Source organism: Lipotes vexillifer, unplaced genomic scaffold, assembly GCF_000442215.2.
Source record: "Lipotes vexillifer unplaced genomic scaffold, Lipotes_vexillifer_v1.1 scaffold1539, whole genome shotgun sequence".
NCBI lineage: Eukaryota > Metazoa > Chordata > Mammalia > Artiodactyla > Lipotidae > Lipotes > Lipotes vexillifer.
Genome location: NW_006771793.1, coordinates 504375 through 521663, shown reverse-complemented (window position 1 = coordinate 521663; position 17289 = coordinate 504375). Strand labels below are relative to the sequence as shown.

The 17289-nt window shown below is 35.8% G+C and overlaps 1 protein-coding gene across 1 annotated transcript in view; it reads left to right on the top strand.

Moving 5' to 3' along the window:
* PTPRC (protein tyrosine phosphatase receptor type C) overlaps positions 1 to 17289 on the top strand; it is a 123789-nt gene that overhangs the window by 101918 nt on the left and 4582 nt on the right. The window contains exons 13-24 of the mRNA XM_007447146.1: positions 50 to 159; positions 717 to 807; positions 899 to 975; positions 5440 to 5476; positions 5574 to 5671; positions 6401 to 6526; positions 8242 to 8399; positions 8612 to 8747; positions 10414 to 10563; positions 13633 to 13723; positions 14950 to 15083; positions 16161 to 16295. Coding sequence (XP_007447208.1) covers positions 50 to 159; positions 717 to 807; positions 899 to 975; positions 5440 to 5476; positions 5574 to 5671; positions 6401 to 6526; positions 8242 to 8399; positions 8612 to 8747; positions 10414 to 10563; positions 13633 to 13723; positions 14950 to 15083; positions 16161 to 16295 — 1343 coding nt within the window. The remainder of the gene's footprint in view (positions 1 to 49; positions 160 to 716; positions 808 to 898; positions 976 to 5439; positions 5477 to 5573; positions 5672 to 6400; positions 6527 to 8241; positions 8400 to 8611; positions 8748 to 10413; positions 10564 to 13632; positions 13724 to 14949; positions 15084 to 16160; positions 16296 to 17289) is intronic.

The following is a 17289-nucleotide window of genomic DNA, read 5'->3' as shown; positions in this document are numbered from 1 at the left end:
GGGAAAGAGAGACATTAACACTAGTCGTGAATCTTTATTACATTTAAAGATGATGAGAAGCAACTGATGCATGTGGAGCCCATCCATGCAGATGTTTTGTTGGAAACTTACAAGAGAAAGATTGCTGATGAAGGGAGGCTCTTCCTGGCTGAATTCCAGGTGTGTGCTCTTCTTGATATGTGATGAGAAAGTTTACTCTGTTATCAACGTAATTCACCTTAAATGTATTGTATAACCATTTGCCTTGATAGTTTATCCCACATAATAGTGCAACGGGGTCAAAGCAGCTATTTATTAGCAGATATTTGCAGACCAGAAGATCATTGTCATAAAACTAGTCAACATTTCAAGATAATGCTGCCTCATTGTATGAATACTAGTTATGAAGCTGTATCTCGAAACGCATTTGGCGGATTTTGTCCTTGTGCTCTAGGTAATCATCCAAGTGTGTTTTTCAGTGAATTTTAAAGTGGCAGAGCAATAACTGCTAAATTTGCTCTCCCTCATGGGATTTATTTTCCAAGTAGCCTATCAATCATTTTTCTTAAAGAGTGTTTTTTGCATAATTCCTAATAATGTTCATTTATTACCATATGCAACTTGTTTATCGGTGTAAAGGAAATACGTTCCAGGAGGTGTCATTTGTTCAAAAGGATAAGCAGCAAGGGGAAATGGTTTTTCTTGAATGTGACCCAAAGGATCTTTGTGTCTTTCAGAGCATTCCGAGGGTATTTGGCAAGTTTTCTATCAAGGATGCTCGAAAACCCTTTAACCAGAATAAAAACCGTTACGTTGACATCCTTCCTTGTAAGTGCTCATCAAGAACTGGATTTCCATACATTTGGGCTACTTGATTATTCATGATTTCACTCATTTAATATTTCTTTTCTTTGAACAGATGATTATAACCGTGTTGAACTCTCTGACATAAACGGAGATGCAGGGTCCAACTATATCAATGCCAGCTATATTGATGTGAGTAAAAAATGCATAACAGCCAGATGGTTTTATATCTTCATCATTTTGTCTCTGACTATTTTCATTCTTCTGGTATCTATGCATTCTGTTCAGCTCCTTCTTTGTCATGGCAAATTTTTATTTGTTTAAATTTTTTATTTTTTAAAAATTTCATTGGAATATAGTTGATTTACACTGTTGTGTTAGTTTCAGGTATACAGCAAAGTGAATCAGTTATACATATATCCTCTCATGGAAAATTTTTAGAAATATTATTTGAAATGATTTGAAGGAAGCTCATAAATACCATTGATATAAACAACAAAATCACTAATATTTGCAAGAATAGTTATTTATTATTTGTTATTGGTGCTAGGTAATATAGGATTTTTCTTTCCAAACAGAATGATAACTAAGAATTAAAATACTCTTGTACCTGTTATACACTGGATATTATCTAAATTATCTATGTGTGTATTTCTCATAAGAGCCCCATCTTTGCCCTTCACCATAGAGGATAGGATTGGGAGGCTGTGGTTAATTTGGTACTTTTGGCCTTTTCTTTTTTATTTATTTATTATTTTTGGCTGTGTTGGGTCTTTGTTGCTGCACGCGGGCTTTCTCTAGTTGCGGCGAGCGGGGGCTACTCTTCGTTGCGGTGTGCGGGCTTCTCATTGCGGTGGCTTCTCTTGTTGCGGAGCACAGGCTCCAGGCCCGTGGGCTTCAGTAGTTGTGGCTCACAGGTTCTAGAGCACAGGCTCAGTAGTTGTGGCTCACGGGCTTATTTACTCCGTGGCATGTGTGATCTTCCCGGACCAGGGCTCGAACCCGTGTGCCCTGCACTGGCAGGCAGATTCTTAACCACTGTGCCACCAGGGAAGTCCCTGCCCTTTTTCAATTAGTAACAGTATGAGGATATAGTGCATGGTTAATTTATCTAAAATGTTTAAAAATGTAATTTATTAAACAATTGTTCAGTAAGTAATGCATCACATGAATTTTAAAAAAAATAAGCAGTATAAAAACACAGAGAGGCTTAAAAACAATTCCTCCCACCCAATCCACTATTTACCCAGTGCCTCCACCTACCTTAAAAGGTAACCTCTATGTTGTTTGCTATTTATCCAGCGGGAGTTTTTTAATACACAAACAAGAAAACACCAATATTTGTTACCCCCTCCTTTATCCAAAAATGTTAATGTAATATTCATGCTGTTCTGTATAATGCTTCATTTACTTAAAACATATATCTTGGATACATAAAATATCACTGTAAAAAGCAGGGACTGGCAAGCTTTCTCTGTAAGGGGCCAGATAACAAATATTTGGGGTTTTGCCGGACATACCATCTCTGACACAGCTACTCAGTTCTGAAGCCCAGTGACTACACTTCTATAAAAAATACATAATGTGGCTGTTCCGAAAAACAAACTGCATTTACAAAATCAGGCCATGCTGATTTGACCCACAGGCTGTAGGTTGCTGGCTCTGAACACCGAACATTTCTACATCTTTCTTTAATATTTTTACAGTAATTCTTGGCATAGCTGCATTGTGATGTATTTAATCAGTTCCTATAGTAACAAGCGTTAAATATGCTTTCTAATCTACTATTACAAACAATGGTTTAATGAATAATCTTGACTCATATTATTTCTCAATGAGTTTTAGCATATCTGTAGGATAAATTCCTCAGAGAAGAACTGCTGGCTCAAAGGGAATATGCATTCGTAATTTTAAAAGACATTTCCAAATAGTCCTCCACTGGGGTTGTACCCAGATACGTTCTACCAGCAAAGTATGAGTGTTTATTTCCACACAGACTGCCAAAACAGTGACTATCGAAAATTGTTTTTGACAATCAAACAGTTGACAAACTGTCTCATACTATCATCCATGCTGGTTTATAAGGTAATTTCAAATTTTTCTCATTCAAAGAAAAAACAATTGAAATTGAGGTTTGGTTTGTTTGTTTTGATCTACATGATTATGTAAGCTTTCACAAACTGTCAATGAAGAAAGTAAAATGTTCAAATTCTATCTATCTATTCATTTATTTATTTAGACAGTGTATTAATTCCCCAGAGTAGACATAAAAAAACATCACAAACTGAGTGACTTAAAACAACAAAGATGTGTTATCTCACAGTTCTGGAGGCTGGAGGTCTGAAATTAAGGTGTGAGCAGAGACATACTTCCTCTGAAGGGTCTGGGGAAAAATCCTTCCTTGCCTCTTCCAGCTTATAGTGGTTCCTGGCCATCCTTGGTGTTTCTTGGCTGGTAGCTGTATCATCCTGTTCTGTGCCTCTGTCAACACATGGCCCTCTTCCCTGTGTGTCTGTGTCACTGTGTGTCCTTTCTCTTATAAAAGACACCAGTCGCTGGATTTAGAGCCCATCTTCACCCAGTATGACCCCATCTTCCACAAAGACCCTATTTCCAAATAATGTGACATTCTGAGTGGACATGAGATTTTTGGGGAACATTATTCAGTTCACTACACACAATTTATGTAAAATTATAGAATAATGAAAAAAAACTTACTTGAATCGTTCATGAAACAAGCATCTGCAACTTCTGTGTCCTTTTGTGAGATAGCTGATGATTTTCCAGAGCAAAATTCTTGACGTTAATGATTATGATGACTGTATAATAATAATAATACAATTTATTATACATTTGCTATTTATCAGTCATGAATTTAAGTGCTTTACATATATTGATTCAATGAACTCTCACAACAACTCTGAGGTGTTCCCAATTTTGCTAGTAAAAGCAAAGCTAGGATGTTTTTTCTCAAGCATTCTGTCTGGAGACAGCCCTCTAACCTGTACAATGTCCTACTTCCCATCAACTTTGATGCATAAGAGTTTTTGTAGGGAGATTTGGATTGACATATATACACTAGTATGTATAAAATAGATAACCAATAAGAACCTGCTGTATTAAAAAAAAAAAAAAAAGAACACACCCTCTCACCATACACAAAAATAAACTCAAATTGGCTTAAAGACTTAAACATAAGACATGACATCAAACACTCCTTTAAACACTCCTTTAAGGCAAAACATTCTCTGACATAAATCATGCCAATGTTTTCTTAGGTCAGTCTCCCAAGGCAGTAGAAATAAAAACAAATAAACAAAAAAACAACAAAAAAAGAGTTTTTATATTTTTGTTTCATGTTGTCCCTGTAAATTCAATCCCAAGCAACACGTACCTCTTGCCCTGACATGTGCTCTTGGTATCCACAATGCAATTTCTTGTTCTTATGATATTCAAAAGGCTTGTTTACAGTGGCAACTAACACTTTCAAATGTGAGGTCATAGTCCAAAAATAATTACTAAGACTGTGTCATAATTTTGGCCTCTATTTTAACTGATTCTGTAGGTGACCAGTGCAGGCCTTCACAATTAGCGTTGAACAACTTTATTTGTGTATAGTGTCTTTTCCAAACAATAACTTGCTCTTCAAAGTAAAGTCATTGAGAGCAGATTTTATAAGGATTTAGACAGTCTCTAGGGAAAAAAACCTTATATTTTCTGTTCAAATAAATATGGTAATTATAGTATCGAGTTACACTTACTTTTCCCCAGCAGACCTGGGAGCTCATGGAAAAAATATGTCTACAGATTTTAGATAGGTACTTGACAGACTGTAGCCACTCAATGAATACTTGTTGAATAAATGAATGTATGAATAATACTATATCATGAGATAGAAGTTTCAAGAAGTTACTAAAATTAATCACGGATTATTGTGGCTCACGTGACTGAATTTCATCTAAGGGCAAAGGTTATCTCTCTGAAGGGCTTTTCTGATCACTGAGGTAAGTCTGAGGAGTAGGAGATAATTTGAAGGAAACTAGCACAGTGTCTCACCTGTCTCTATTCCTTCTTTGCCTTGGTAACCAGAGTGGAGAAAGCAGACATTGTAGGTAATAAAATGAAAGTTATTGTATCTCTTATCCAGAGTGGCAGAAAAGGATTCTAGGGAATCAGCGGTATATCCCAGCACTCGTTAAGAGGTAGAAGTATGGGGCTAACCTCAGGATGATTTATTGAAAGAAATTGAATAAAAATCCCCAAAGTATCTCTATGGCTGGTAAGGAGGTTTGAATTCTGGCAGATGGTGCTATAAAGGTTGGCAAGATCTAAAATATAGGAGTGCCTGTATTATGCTTATAAATTGCTGCACCTTCCCACATGAAGATAAAGTCTATCTAGTTTTAAAAATTGTTTAGGGTATATAGCAAAGACCCATGAAGGTCATGAATATTGTTTGTAAATGTTGACTAACATATTTGACACAGTTAACTGCCATTGAGTTAATAAAAACCCCCTTTTAATTTGAAACTGCCCAGGGAAATACACAACCAAGAAATGGCAGATCTAAGGCAACTTCCCTATCTCACACTTTTGCATGTAAATATATAACTGAGCGCTCAGTAAATGATATACCTCTGTGTGTGTTTTGAACAGGGTTTCAAAGAACCCAGGAAATACATTGCTGCACAAGGTAATTTCTCTGAGAGTCCAACATTCTTTTTGAAAAATTGTTTTATTGCACTTTTAAGGAGATATTTCTTACCAGTTTTTATTTGTTTACCCCCTAGGTCCCAGGGATGAAACTGTTGATGATTTCTGGAGGATGATCTGGGAACAGAAAGCCACGGTTATTGTCATGGTCACTCGATGTGAAGAAGGGAACAAGGTAAGGACCCAGAAGGTTCATAGGGTGAAGGTCCAGGACTCACAGGGTGGAGGCTGGATGTTAGGAAAAGATAGTGTTGAATTGCATTTTGAAAAGTCACATATGTATGTGCTTGATGACAAAACAGATCATTCTCTGTCTGAATCAGTATAACACTTGATTTAAAATTTCATACTTGTAGAAAAATTAAATATGCATGTATATAAATATTTGTATATAAGTATAACATTTAAATGTTTCTCCTTCATTGCTGGACTCCTATGTGATTCCTAGTTTGTTGCAGTATTATTTTAAGTTCAGTACACTTCTGTGGGATGATTTCACAAGTACTTGTTAATACTTGAAACACACAGACCTTGGGCAGATAGATGAAAATTCATGTAACGTGACTTTAGGAAGCGTGAAAGCCTCCCCATCCCCCAGCCTGAAATTAAGCACACGCACCCGCAACCACATCATTTCTGCTGACCACCAAGCACGTCCCCATTTAATATGCAGCTAAGCCTGGGAAGATCTTCCTTCTTCTGCTGGGTCATATGATGGAAATACTTCAGGGCACTTAATGGGAAATGGAATACTTTCCAAGCATCACAGTTTACAGGAGACTATAAAAATGTCTTGAGACTTTCAAAGAATACATTTTTGTTTCTTTTGTTTTACAAAGAATGCTTAATAAACAAATCCATTTACATGAAAAACTGGAATCATTAATGATTTTTTAAAATATAGAACAAGTGTGCATTATACTGGCCATTGATGGAAGAGGGCAGCCGGGTTTTTGGAGATGTGATTGTAGAGATCAACGAGCACAAAAGATGCCCGGATTACATCATTCAGAAGTTGACCATTGCAAATGTGAGTTTGCTTTATGACATAATTTTAATTTTCATACTGTTTGTCTAAAAATATAATTATGGAATATTAAATGTGAGACATTGAAGTATATCTGGAAAATTATTTTTTAATGAACTGCAGGAGGAAGAGTTGGGTTAGAACAATAATACAAGCCAACAGGGTCAAGTTAAGTCACTAGTGAAAATAGTGTTTGTCCACATCACATCAAAAGTGTTTATAATGCTGTGACCCTTGAAGTATAAAGAGCTCATCAATTGTGTTAAATGAATGACTGCATTATTGAATTAATGATAAAATGGTCCCTCGTCTCAATGGGTTTATTACCATTATGGAAAATATATACAAATGGCACAGAGACTACTGTAAGAAGTCTAAAGTTCTAACTATGTAGGTGAGATAAAATGTTTAGTACTAAAAAGAAAATTGTCAGTGTGGCCTTAAATAATAGTTAAAATGGTGGTCTTCTCACATATTATATGATTCTGCTCATATGAAAAGTCTACAATAGTCAAATTTATAGAAACAGAAAGTTGGTTAGTGATTGCTTGGGACTGAGGTGGGTGGAGCAGGAATAGAGGTGACTGCTAATCTGTATGGGTTTCTTTTGGGGGGGTCATGAAAATGCCCTATGATTAGACAGTGGTGATGATTTACAACTCTGTGAATATAATGAAAACATTTACACTTTAAAGAAATGTGAAAATATCTTAATAAAGATGTCAAAAAATGGAAGTCTTTATAGATAAGGTTGAAATTTTCTCTGAATTCCATTTATGGGAGGTTTTCTCAGTAATCTAAATTGTATTTCCATATGATCCAGATACATTTGTGAAAGAAAAAAATATCAGTTGCCTATTTCTCCCAAGGCCTTCTAAGGCCCTGTGGCATCACTAACAACTATGCCCTTGGAAGGCTGTGGAACAATCCCACCAGTGGTTCATGGCCAAAGACATGATGCACTAAAGCCAAGAATGTAGAGACCAATACCATTCTGGTTAGGTTGATTAGTCTGACATTACTATTCTTCATTAACTCAGTTATTTCCTATCTGAAAATTAAAACCTACCAAGTTTGTTTGTTTGTTTCTTCTATTATCTAAATGTAGGTAGTTCTTCTTCATACTTGGTCAGAGAATTATGAATTATGTATCTTCTAGTGCTTACCTTGAAACTGAGGGAAACATGAGCTGTAATCTGGAGCTGACTTTCCTCAGTTCTCTCTCTACAGTCAAGCTGATGCTTCTAATATGAGAAATATAGCATTAATCAAATAATTAATCAGGTTTCTTCATATGACAATAGTCCTGTTTGTCTTCCTACCAAGCAGAAGTATTTCAAACAGCTGTGAGAATGGCTTTTACTTTGTATCTTTTCACACCCACCCACCAATCCCCTTGTTTTTTCTGTTTTATTGTTTTTATTTTGTTTGTTTGTTTGTTTTTGGCTTCACAGCATGAAAGTTCCTAGTGGTTTCAGCTACACTTAATCATATGTTACTTACCTTCGGGGTAAGTAATTGCTTACTGGTTGGTGCATGCCAGTCCTGTGTGATGTCTCAATTCCTAGTTATTCATTGGAAAGGAAAATGTAATCATGAATGAAAAAGAACTTGCACGAGGAGTTTTTTGTACTTTTCCTCCCTTCCACTTACTTATGTCCCATAGTTTGCTCTGAGAAAAAAAATCATCTGAAAAAAAAATATTATCCCCTGGCTAGAGAAAAGAAAAAGCAGCTGGGAGAGCAGTGACCCACATTCAGTTCACCAGCTGGCCAGACCATGGGGTCCCCGAAGACCCTCACCTGCTCCTCAAGCTGCGCAGGAGAGTGAACGCTTTCAGCAACTTCTTCAGTGGCCCTGTCGTGGTGCACTGCAGGTAAATAAAGACCTCCACCAAAAGCACAAGGGCTGTTCAAATTTTCACTCCTTGGGGTGTTAGGGCCACCCTCCCCTTTGCAATTGCTACTTTGAGAAACAATCTATGAGGAGAAACTGACACTGTTTTCTCTGCTTCACCCTTGCTGGCTTTTCCATTCATTTTCCTGCCATGATCGATCATACCTTCAACCTTTTCATTTGTTTTGTCAGTGCTGGTGTTGGACGCACAGGCACCTATATTGGAATTGATGCCATGTTAGAAGGCCTGGAGGCAGAGAGCAAGGTGGATGTCTATGGCTATGTCGTCAAGCTAAGGCGACAGCGGTGCCTGATGGTTCAGGTGGAGGTATGTTCCAGGCCACAGTCACTATCCTCACTTACGCCTTTTGGCTTAAATCTTTTTGTGGTGGGAGTAGTGATCTTAAAGGAAATCCAAATTCTTCTCAACCTCGAACAGTGGGTGAAAATTGTTTTCTTTTAATTTCCTGAAAAATAAAGCATCAATTGCAGTTAGAAGAATTTTGCATTAGTGGCTGAGAGTACTGTGGAAGGAGGATGACTATAAAATGTATTTAAAAAAATAATGAAATAGCACCTACACATATCAGATTGGGAAAAATTTTAAAATGCCACAACCCAGTTTGGCAGCATCTCATAAAATTAAAACTGGGGAGAAAAGTATAGGATGGTACAGTGGTTAAAAGCCTGGTTTGGGGAACTAGATGTAGTAGTTTCAAATCGTGCTTGTTATTCTTAATACTGTGCACCATTTAACCAGTGTTTAATGTCCCTGTGCCTCAGTTAAGTCATATGTAAAATGGAGATAATGATAGTATTTACCTTACAGAGTTAAGACACAAAGGGTAACCCAAGTAAGCACTTAGACAAGCCCCTGGAAGGTGCATGTAGTCAGTAATTGTAAGCAATTGTTATTATCAAAATTGTCTGCATTTGACCCAGCAATTCTACACGTATGTATATAATCGAGAGAAGAATTTGCAAATGTGTGCAACTAGAAACATGTTCAAGAATGTTCATTGTGTTCAGCATTGTTAGAATAACAAAAACATGGAAAACCTTAAATATATATCAATATGGGAACGAGCAAACAGAATGTGGACATATGGACCCTTTGTAAACACATGCTCTGCTACGATTGACAGGAATAATCTAGGTCTGTAGCTCTCTGTGTAAGCAGATGCTCAGATGAAAACAGTGACTGAATATAGTCACCAGATGAAACGTATACAATTCAATTTATGTCATTGTTAAGAAAGGACACAAAAATGTACAATGTTATAAATACATAGATATTAGTGTAGAAGTATAAAAACAGATCGTACACGAGAAAAAAAAAAAGAAATTATTTCCTGTGGAAAAACACAATAGAGTGGAAGGATGCTACAGCCAAACTCAGGGGACTAGAGGTGGTGTTAAAGAGACTTGAATTTTATCAGAAATATGTCATTTATTTAAAAATGGTGGATTCAAATATGATAAAAGGTTAGCGGTTGTTAAATATGGGTTTGGCCTATTGTGCTTTATAGAATAATTTTCTCTATTAAAAGGTTCTGGGAAACTCTTTTTAAAAATGTGTTCTATGGAATATCAACCTGCTTTTTTCTTTCTCAGACATAGTGTAAAACTTATTATAGTTTTATATATTAGTAATTTAACTTACTGACTCAATACTAGTCACAGAAGGAAGTAACAGATAATGTTTTTAACTGTTAGGAATGAGATATAAGTTATGCCCTACCTTGTAGATGCCTCATCTATTTACCAAGCTATTTTTTTTTTTCTGGAAAAGAAATCTGAGATGGAATTTGCTTATATCCCATAGAATCATGAGAGCTAACTTCCAGATTATTTAAATGTTACAGATATCAGTTTTCTTCTCCATACATTGTCTCCATATGAGAAAAATTATGGGAATGTAGAATTTATTTAAATGTGATTTATAGGAATTTAATTTATCAATTAATTATCTATATTCTTCGTTGAAATTGTAGGCACAGTACATCTTGATCCATCAGGCCTTGGTGGAATACAATCAGTTTGGGGAAACAGAAGTGAGCTTGTCTGAGTTACATCCATATCTGTCTAACATGAAGAAAAGAGATCCACCCAGTGAGCCTTCCCCACTGGAGGCTGAATTCCAGGTAACAATAGTGATAACAAGAGCACCATTACAGATAACTTTAACCTCTGTCTCTTTTCCAGTGCTGTCCTATGTACTTGACATAGTTCTTGTAATTGGGCTTTGCCATGAAATGGAGCACAGATGAGAGAACAAAGACACGCAGAGTTTAAGAGAAATGCCTGAAAGCACACAGCTACTCCGTAGGAAACTTGTATAAACCAAGAAATCTGATTCTACAGCCAACATTTTAACCATTCTTCATTAAGCTGGTATAAAATAAAGTGTCATAATAATAGTATATGGCCACAAAATTGGCCCGCCAAAGGCAATGTAGCATCTCACCTTTAAAAACTACATCTGGTTTTGGTTTGTAAAGGAAATAGTTAGAGGAGAGAGGAGTTTATGACTACTTAGGAACATGAACTGGCTGGAGCTGGTAGACAGAAACTAAAGGATAAATATGTGTGTCCTAACCTATTTATCAGGCAGTTACTCTGAAAACTAACCTAGGATGTAGCTCACTGTGATTTCAGAGAGTTGGCATAGCTATCTCCAAATTGCTCAGTTATCAAAAAATGTTTTGTAACTTTTCTCTTTCACCTTTGATTTTCAGTTTATTGAATCTTTCTGTAAACTACCAAACTGGTCAATTCAGAGAGTTTCACAGCAAGACCAGGAACGTGCTTTTAATCAGATGCAGAATCGTTTAATGTTTTGGATCAGAGTGGGGCTGGGGTGGGAGTGGGGCTTGAGATAATCACCGTGATGGAAAAGCTAGTAGGCTACCAGCATGGTCTTCGATAGAGGGGTGTTTTCTTATTCTTGCCCTTATAGCTGATAAATTGACCGCCTTTGATACACTAACCCCACTATACTGCATATAGACAGACACTGTTTAAAACACTTATACATTTAATTTAAACCTTCATATGTAAAATCACTTAAAAAAAGGGTAAATTCTTTGGCTGAACAAATATGATTGAGTCTGTGCTCTGTACTGAGTACAATTCTAGGCACAAGAATCAAAGTAATTTGTATGTGGACATGGGGAGTGGGTGTGATCCAGACAGGTAGTGACCACAGCTCTCATAGAAACAGTGAAATTATTCCATCTAAGCAGAAAGGGAGACAGAAAATGAGGGTAGAGATAGAGGTTGGCTGGTAGATTAGTGACGGGAAGTTGAGGCAGTTCTTGTCTAATTGCCTTATTTTTCTCCAGAGAATACAAAGTAAGATCATTGGTTGGGAGTTTAGGGGGACACAAGTGAGTAGGGCAAAGAAGGGCTTATGCTTGAGAAAGAGAGAAGCATATGAAATAGTTCTATCAAAGTAGGAAAGCAATCTCCCAGGCAAAGGTGGTAGGGGTGCCAGAATTATTGGATCATTTGAAATTTATGGTCATGAAATTAAAGAGAGCCAGTCAGTTTTTTGTTTTGTTTGTTTTTGTTTCCTACAGTAACATTGGGGTTAGAGCTGTGTATAGTTGGGTTAAACCCATCTAGAATTTTTTAAAGTGAATAATTGAAAGTTGGGAGGCAAAGGCACTAAGGGTGTTTGCAAATGAATGATACAGTGTGGATGATAAAGAGCATATTGGCCACAGAAAGACATGAGGGGAAAAAAAGAAAGGAGTAAAAACAATATGATAAAGGTTTTGATAGGATTGCAGATTGCTGGATTGGAGGTACTAAAATAAATGATTGGGAAGAATAGAGGTAATTTTCCATAGGAAGGATGGTTGAAGTCATAATTTTTAAAGTGATGCAAACTTTGGAATGAAACCTACCTACAAAAGTGGAGTGGGGAATGTGGATGGCTGAAGAGAGGAGGAATATTATAGGAGGTGAAAAGGCTAAGAAATGAAGAGGCTGGAGTGCGATTTGAAACAAGGTTCCATATTTAGTTTAAAAGAAGGCACCATAGTTTTTGAAACACTTATATATAATACATATTCACACATACCTATATATACACAAACATATATGTGTATAATGTGTGTGTATAATCTTCCTGAACTTTGTATGATGAGCTCTCTCAGTTTAGGTTATTCATCCACTTGACAAATATTTATTTAAGTTATTTATTGGGAAGAAAAGGCTGCAGGCAGGGAGAACTTCCAGTAGAGATTGACCTGTAAACAGATATCTAAAGGGCAAGTAGAGGTTAGCAGATTGAGAAAAAGGGACAAGGATAGTCCAGGTAGAAAACACACCTGAGAATCTGCTAAGAGTTAAAGGACAGCTTAGCCCCTTCCAAGACTGGGGGAAGTAGGTTTGGCTGCAGTGCAGGGGGTCCCAGAAGGAGGTGAGGCTGCAGAGACAGTCAAGGGCATCTTCCGACAGGCTTTCTGGGCTGTACAGATGCTGAATCCTTCCTAACAAAGATGGGAAGCTGCCAAAAACCTGAGGGGGGCACCTTCTCTGTTTTGTGTTTTAGAAGGATTAGAGCAAGTGAGATTGAAGATAAAGAGGCCAGTGAAAACACTGCTGATGCTTTCAAGTAAGAAGTGAAAGCAGATTGGACTAAGTAGGAAGAGTGAAAAGCGGAAGGATTTGAGAGCTCCACCCAGAGGAACGATAGGTCTTGCCGACTGATTGATTAGCTATCCCGAGGAGAGGGAAAGAGTCTGAAGGGCTTAAAGAAATGAGGTATTGATTATTTGAAGCGTGAGCCTAGTCTTCGGCAAATGTTTCATCTGGTGAATTTACTTTGGATCATTTAAAATAATTTACCATTGCTTTTGCAATATGGAGACTAATCAACATCTATGTGGTGCTTTCAACTTATACAAGAATAAACCATACTGTTTTGCTATCCAGCACCTCTTAACCGGGAAACATATTCTGTTATATAATCGTATATGTTCAAATTCGCCATGTCAAAGTACTTATACCTGAGCAATTATAAAGAAAAATTCAGAGGCAAACTTAAAAATTGTGCCCTTAGGGAATGTATGCAAATTTCACAAAACCTGCTGAAATTCTTTTCTTAGGGAGCATCTTACGCTACAATAACAAACTAAGCCAATACATAAATTTTTAAAGGAGTTTCCTTTCTGTTTTTTTTTTTTTTTTTTTTTTTCCCTCAGAGACTTCCTTCATATAGGAGCTGGAGGACACAGCACACTGGGAATCAAGAAGAAAATAAGAGTAAAAACAGGAATTCTAACGTCATTCCATGTATGCAGCTTATTTTATTTTTTGTATCAGATAAAGTGAAGCTCTCTTTTGAATTTGTTTAATGTGAGACACACACACAAACCATTTGGAAGCAAGTTTTCAACATTTGCTTGACAGTAGAGAATAGTTATAGGCTATGTGAATTTTAGTTGTAGCAAATACATTGAACCCCAAACATTTACAATGGACTTTGGAGGACAGACAATATTCCATGTTTTCTTTGTACCAATTAGTTCAGAAATGGGTTTTCAGAAAGACGTAACCTCTGAAGCTGGGGAAAAAAAGCCAAGTCCTCTTTACCAGTTTCCTCTCATCTTCAGTTTATTGCAGTTATTTACTCCAGGGTAATTGCCAAATAGCAAAATTACATCCTTTTGTTCCCTTTATGTTTTCTGTTTATTCCTTCCTTACACCAAGGAGGTTAGAAGTAGATGGGAAATATACTATAAATCATCAAATTTAAGAGATCAAAATAAGCATCATTTTCAAGACTTGAATTTTGCTACTTAAGTATATTGATAGGACCACACCTGGTACAACTATAATTTTATTCAGTTGCCTACACTAAAACTAGCACGGAGAAAATATAACCCAAGGTAATAAGCTGGACAACCAAATAAATCGGATCAATGCATGGCTGACCTAGTTAATTACTGAAGAGGTCCTTATGAATATAGTTTAAAATATGGAATTGATGGTGATGTAGCTAATCAGATCATTTGATTAGGTTATTATAAATGGAAGAAATTGAGAAACAGTGAGAAATTATGGACTAAATACTTTTCTTGTTGAAAAAATTATCTGAGATACCCATTGAATTAAGTAATTGAATGTTAATATGATATAATTGAGAAATCAGATTTTTACTTAAGCTATGTATTTTATTAACATATATGTATTTTTAAAACTTTTATCCATCAGCATGATGATATTCCATGGAAAACTAAAGTATATATATCAAAGATTGCATAATCGTATGCAACATTATGACATAGAGTTATGGTCTATATTTTTTCCTGGAACTTTCTTGGGATCTTCTTTCTATTAGACTTTTAAAAAATAATTTGTTAATCAATGAAAATGGAGCAGGATCTCATTCCTTGTAGATCAATACATGTACATCATGTAATCTGTCACTTCTAAGTGACTTTCTAATTTCCACATGATGATCAAGCAGAGATTAGGGGCCTTTAAAGGAAGACTGACTGCTACTTTGTTTTGCGTAGATGACTTTAACAGAGTGACACTTAAACATGAACTGGAGGTGAGCAAGGAGAGTGAGCACGACTCAGATGAATCCTCTGACGATGACAGTGACTCAGAAGAGATGAGCAAATACATCAATGCCTCCTTTGTAATGGTAGGTCCTTATGCTTCCAAAACCCAAGGTCCGACTCTAAAAAATATATGTATGTTATTATGGCCATGCATTAAGTGATTCTATAAAAGAATGATGAGTTGACCATAACTATGTATTGATTGACATAAGAGTTTCCACTTTTAATGCTATATCTTAACTTATTGCAACACTCAGATGTTAAAACCTAATGAGTCGATACAGAACAAAACAATGCTATTAGTTACAGTTTATGACAAACATGACTATAATATAATTTGAAAAATAATGACATTTCAGCAAAAGCAAGTATTTGAAAATGTTTATACTTACTCATATACCCAAATTGTAAGCAAACCTAAATTTGCATATTTGTATAGTTAAAGGCTTTTCATTCTGATTTTCTGAATATTTAAATGAGTCTGTGTCACATACCTTTTTTTTGATACACTGAGAATTCAAACAAGGAACTTTTAGTAATTCAGTAAATACTTTTTGCATGTACACTAAGTTGAATTTATTTCTTTTCCCAGTTTTCTTAAAATATTGATATGTATTCATAGAATATTAATTATAAGATAGCAGAAGAATATATAAACATAAATTAGAGATATGATGAAGATAACTTGAAATGCTTATGCTTTTTTTTCTTTTTACCATCACATTAAGCTTTCCAGTGGAAAAAATGGTATTTTTGGAAGGAAAAATTGTTAGTTTCCTAAAATAATATCTTCTTAACTTGATTTCACACTATTAGTCAGGTATTATCATTAACTAAGTAAATATCTTATATATACATATCACATTGTTTTTTGGACCTAAGAATCTTTTTTTCTTCACTTTTTAAAAATTAAAGTATAGTGGTTTTACCATGTCATGTTAATTTCTGCTGTACAGCAAAGTAATTCAGATATATATATATATAATCTTTTTTTATATGCTTTTCCACTATGGTTTATCACAGGATTGGACCTAAGCATCTTAATATTAGGTAACAGCATTGATATCAAATTAAGTGACTGTACTTTCAAATGGTTATTTTAAACATGCACTTTTCACTCTCCAGCACTAGTAACTAAGTCTCACCTTTATTTTTTTTAGAGTTATTGGAAACCTGAAGTGATGATTGCAGCTCAGGGACCACTGAAAGAGACCATTGGTGACTTTTGGCAAATGATATTCCAAAGAAAAGTCAAGGTGATTGTTATGCTGACAGAGCTAAAGAATGGAGACCAGGTTTGTACTTTTAAGAAGCTTTTAAGTCTTTCTGTCCTAAAATCTGATTCTTCATTCTTGGATTACTTACTTGATCGCTATACCTGAGTCCTTTTGATCCCTCTGTCTCACAATTCCATTTGTTCATTCTTCCCGTTTTCCATCCAAGCGCTGGCCTCCAAAGTTTTGCATTTGGGTTCTGACCCTCTCTCCTCTTTGCCCCTCACCAGCCCTGCCTACTGCTCACAGATCATATAAGGCACAGCAATCCCAGTGCCACCCTCTGCTAAAAACAACAGTCACATTTTCCTTTTTTTTTTTTTTATCAGGATAAAATCCAAACTCCTCAGTCTGATATTTATGACCCTCAATAATCGAGCCCTATGTATCTTTCCATTTTCCTCATATGTTTATATTTTCCATACTTTCCACCCTGGACATGTAGATTTACTGACTGAATCTTAACACATCATTTGTGTTCTCATCATTGACTTGATTTTCTGACATTCCATGTATCTAAATGTGCCTTCTCTTCCTATTTTGATCCCGTTCTTCTAGATCAATAAAACTCTGGAAAATTTATCTAAATCCTGTCTTCTTTATATCCATGTAATATTTATTGTCATAAAATTCTATAGTTGGAGGTGAACCTGAGGTCTAATTTGACCTTCTGCCTAATGCCTGTTACATGTATTTGAGCCTTTCTGAATACCTCAAGTTATCAAAATTTACCTGGCAGTACATCTTGGTTTTAGCACCTAACACATTATCTGACATATGTTAAAGCTTATTTAATAAATATTCTCATAAGTACGCATTATACTATATGCCTTCTTTTTCTCTCTCTCTTTTCCCTATGTACCCTTGTACATAGAAAATAGTTTTTTTTTAATCTTTCTGTTTTTTCTTTTTTAAAAAAGAAATCTATGTTCAGATTTTCAACGTGGAATTCTAGCAATCTTTTCCTTCATCTAAATTGGGAAAGTCAGGAAATGGAACGGGAGTGTGGACAGGA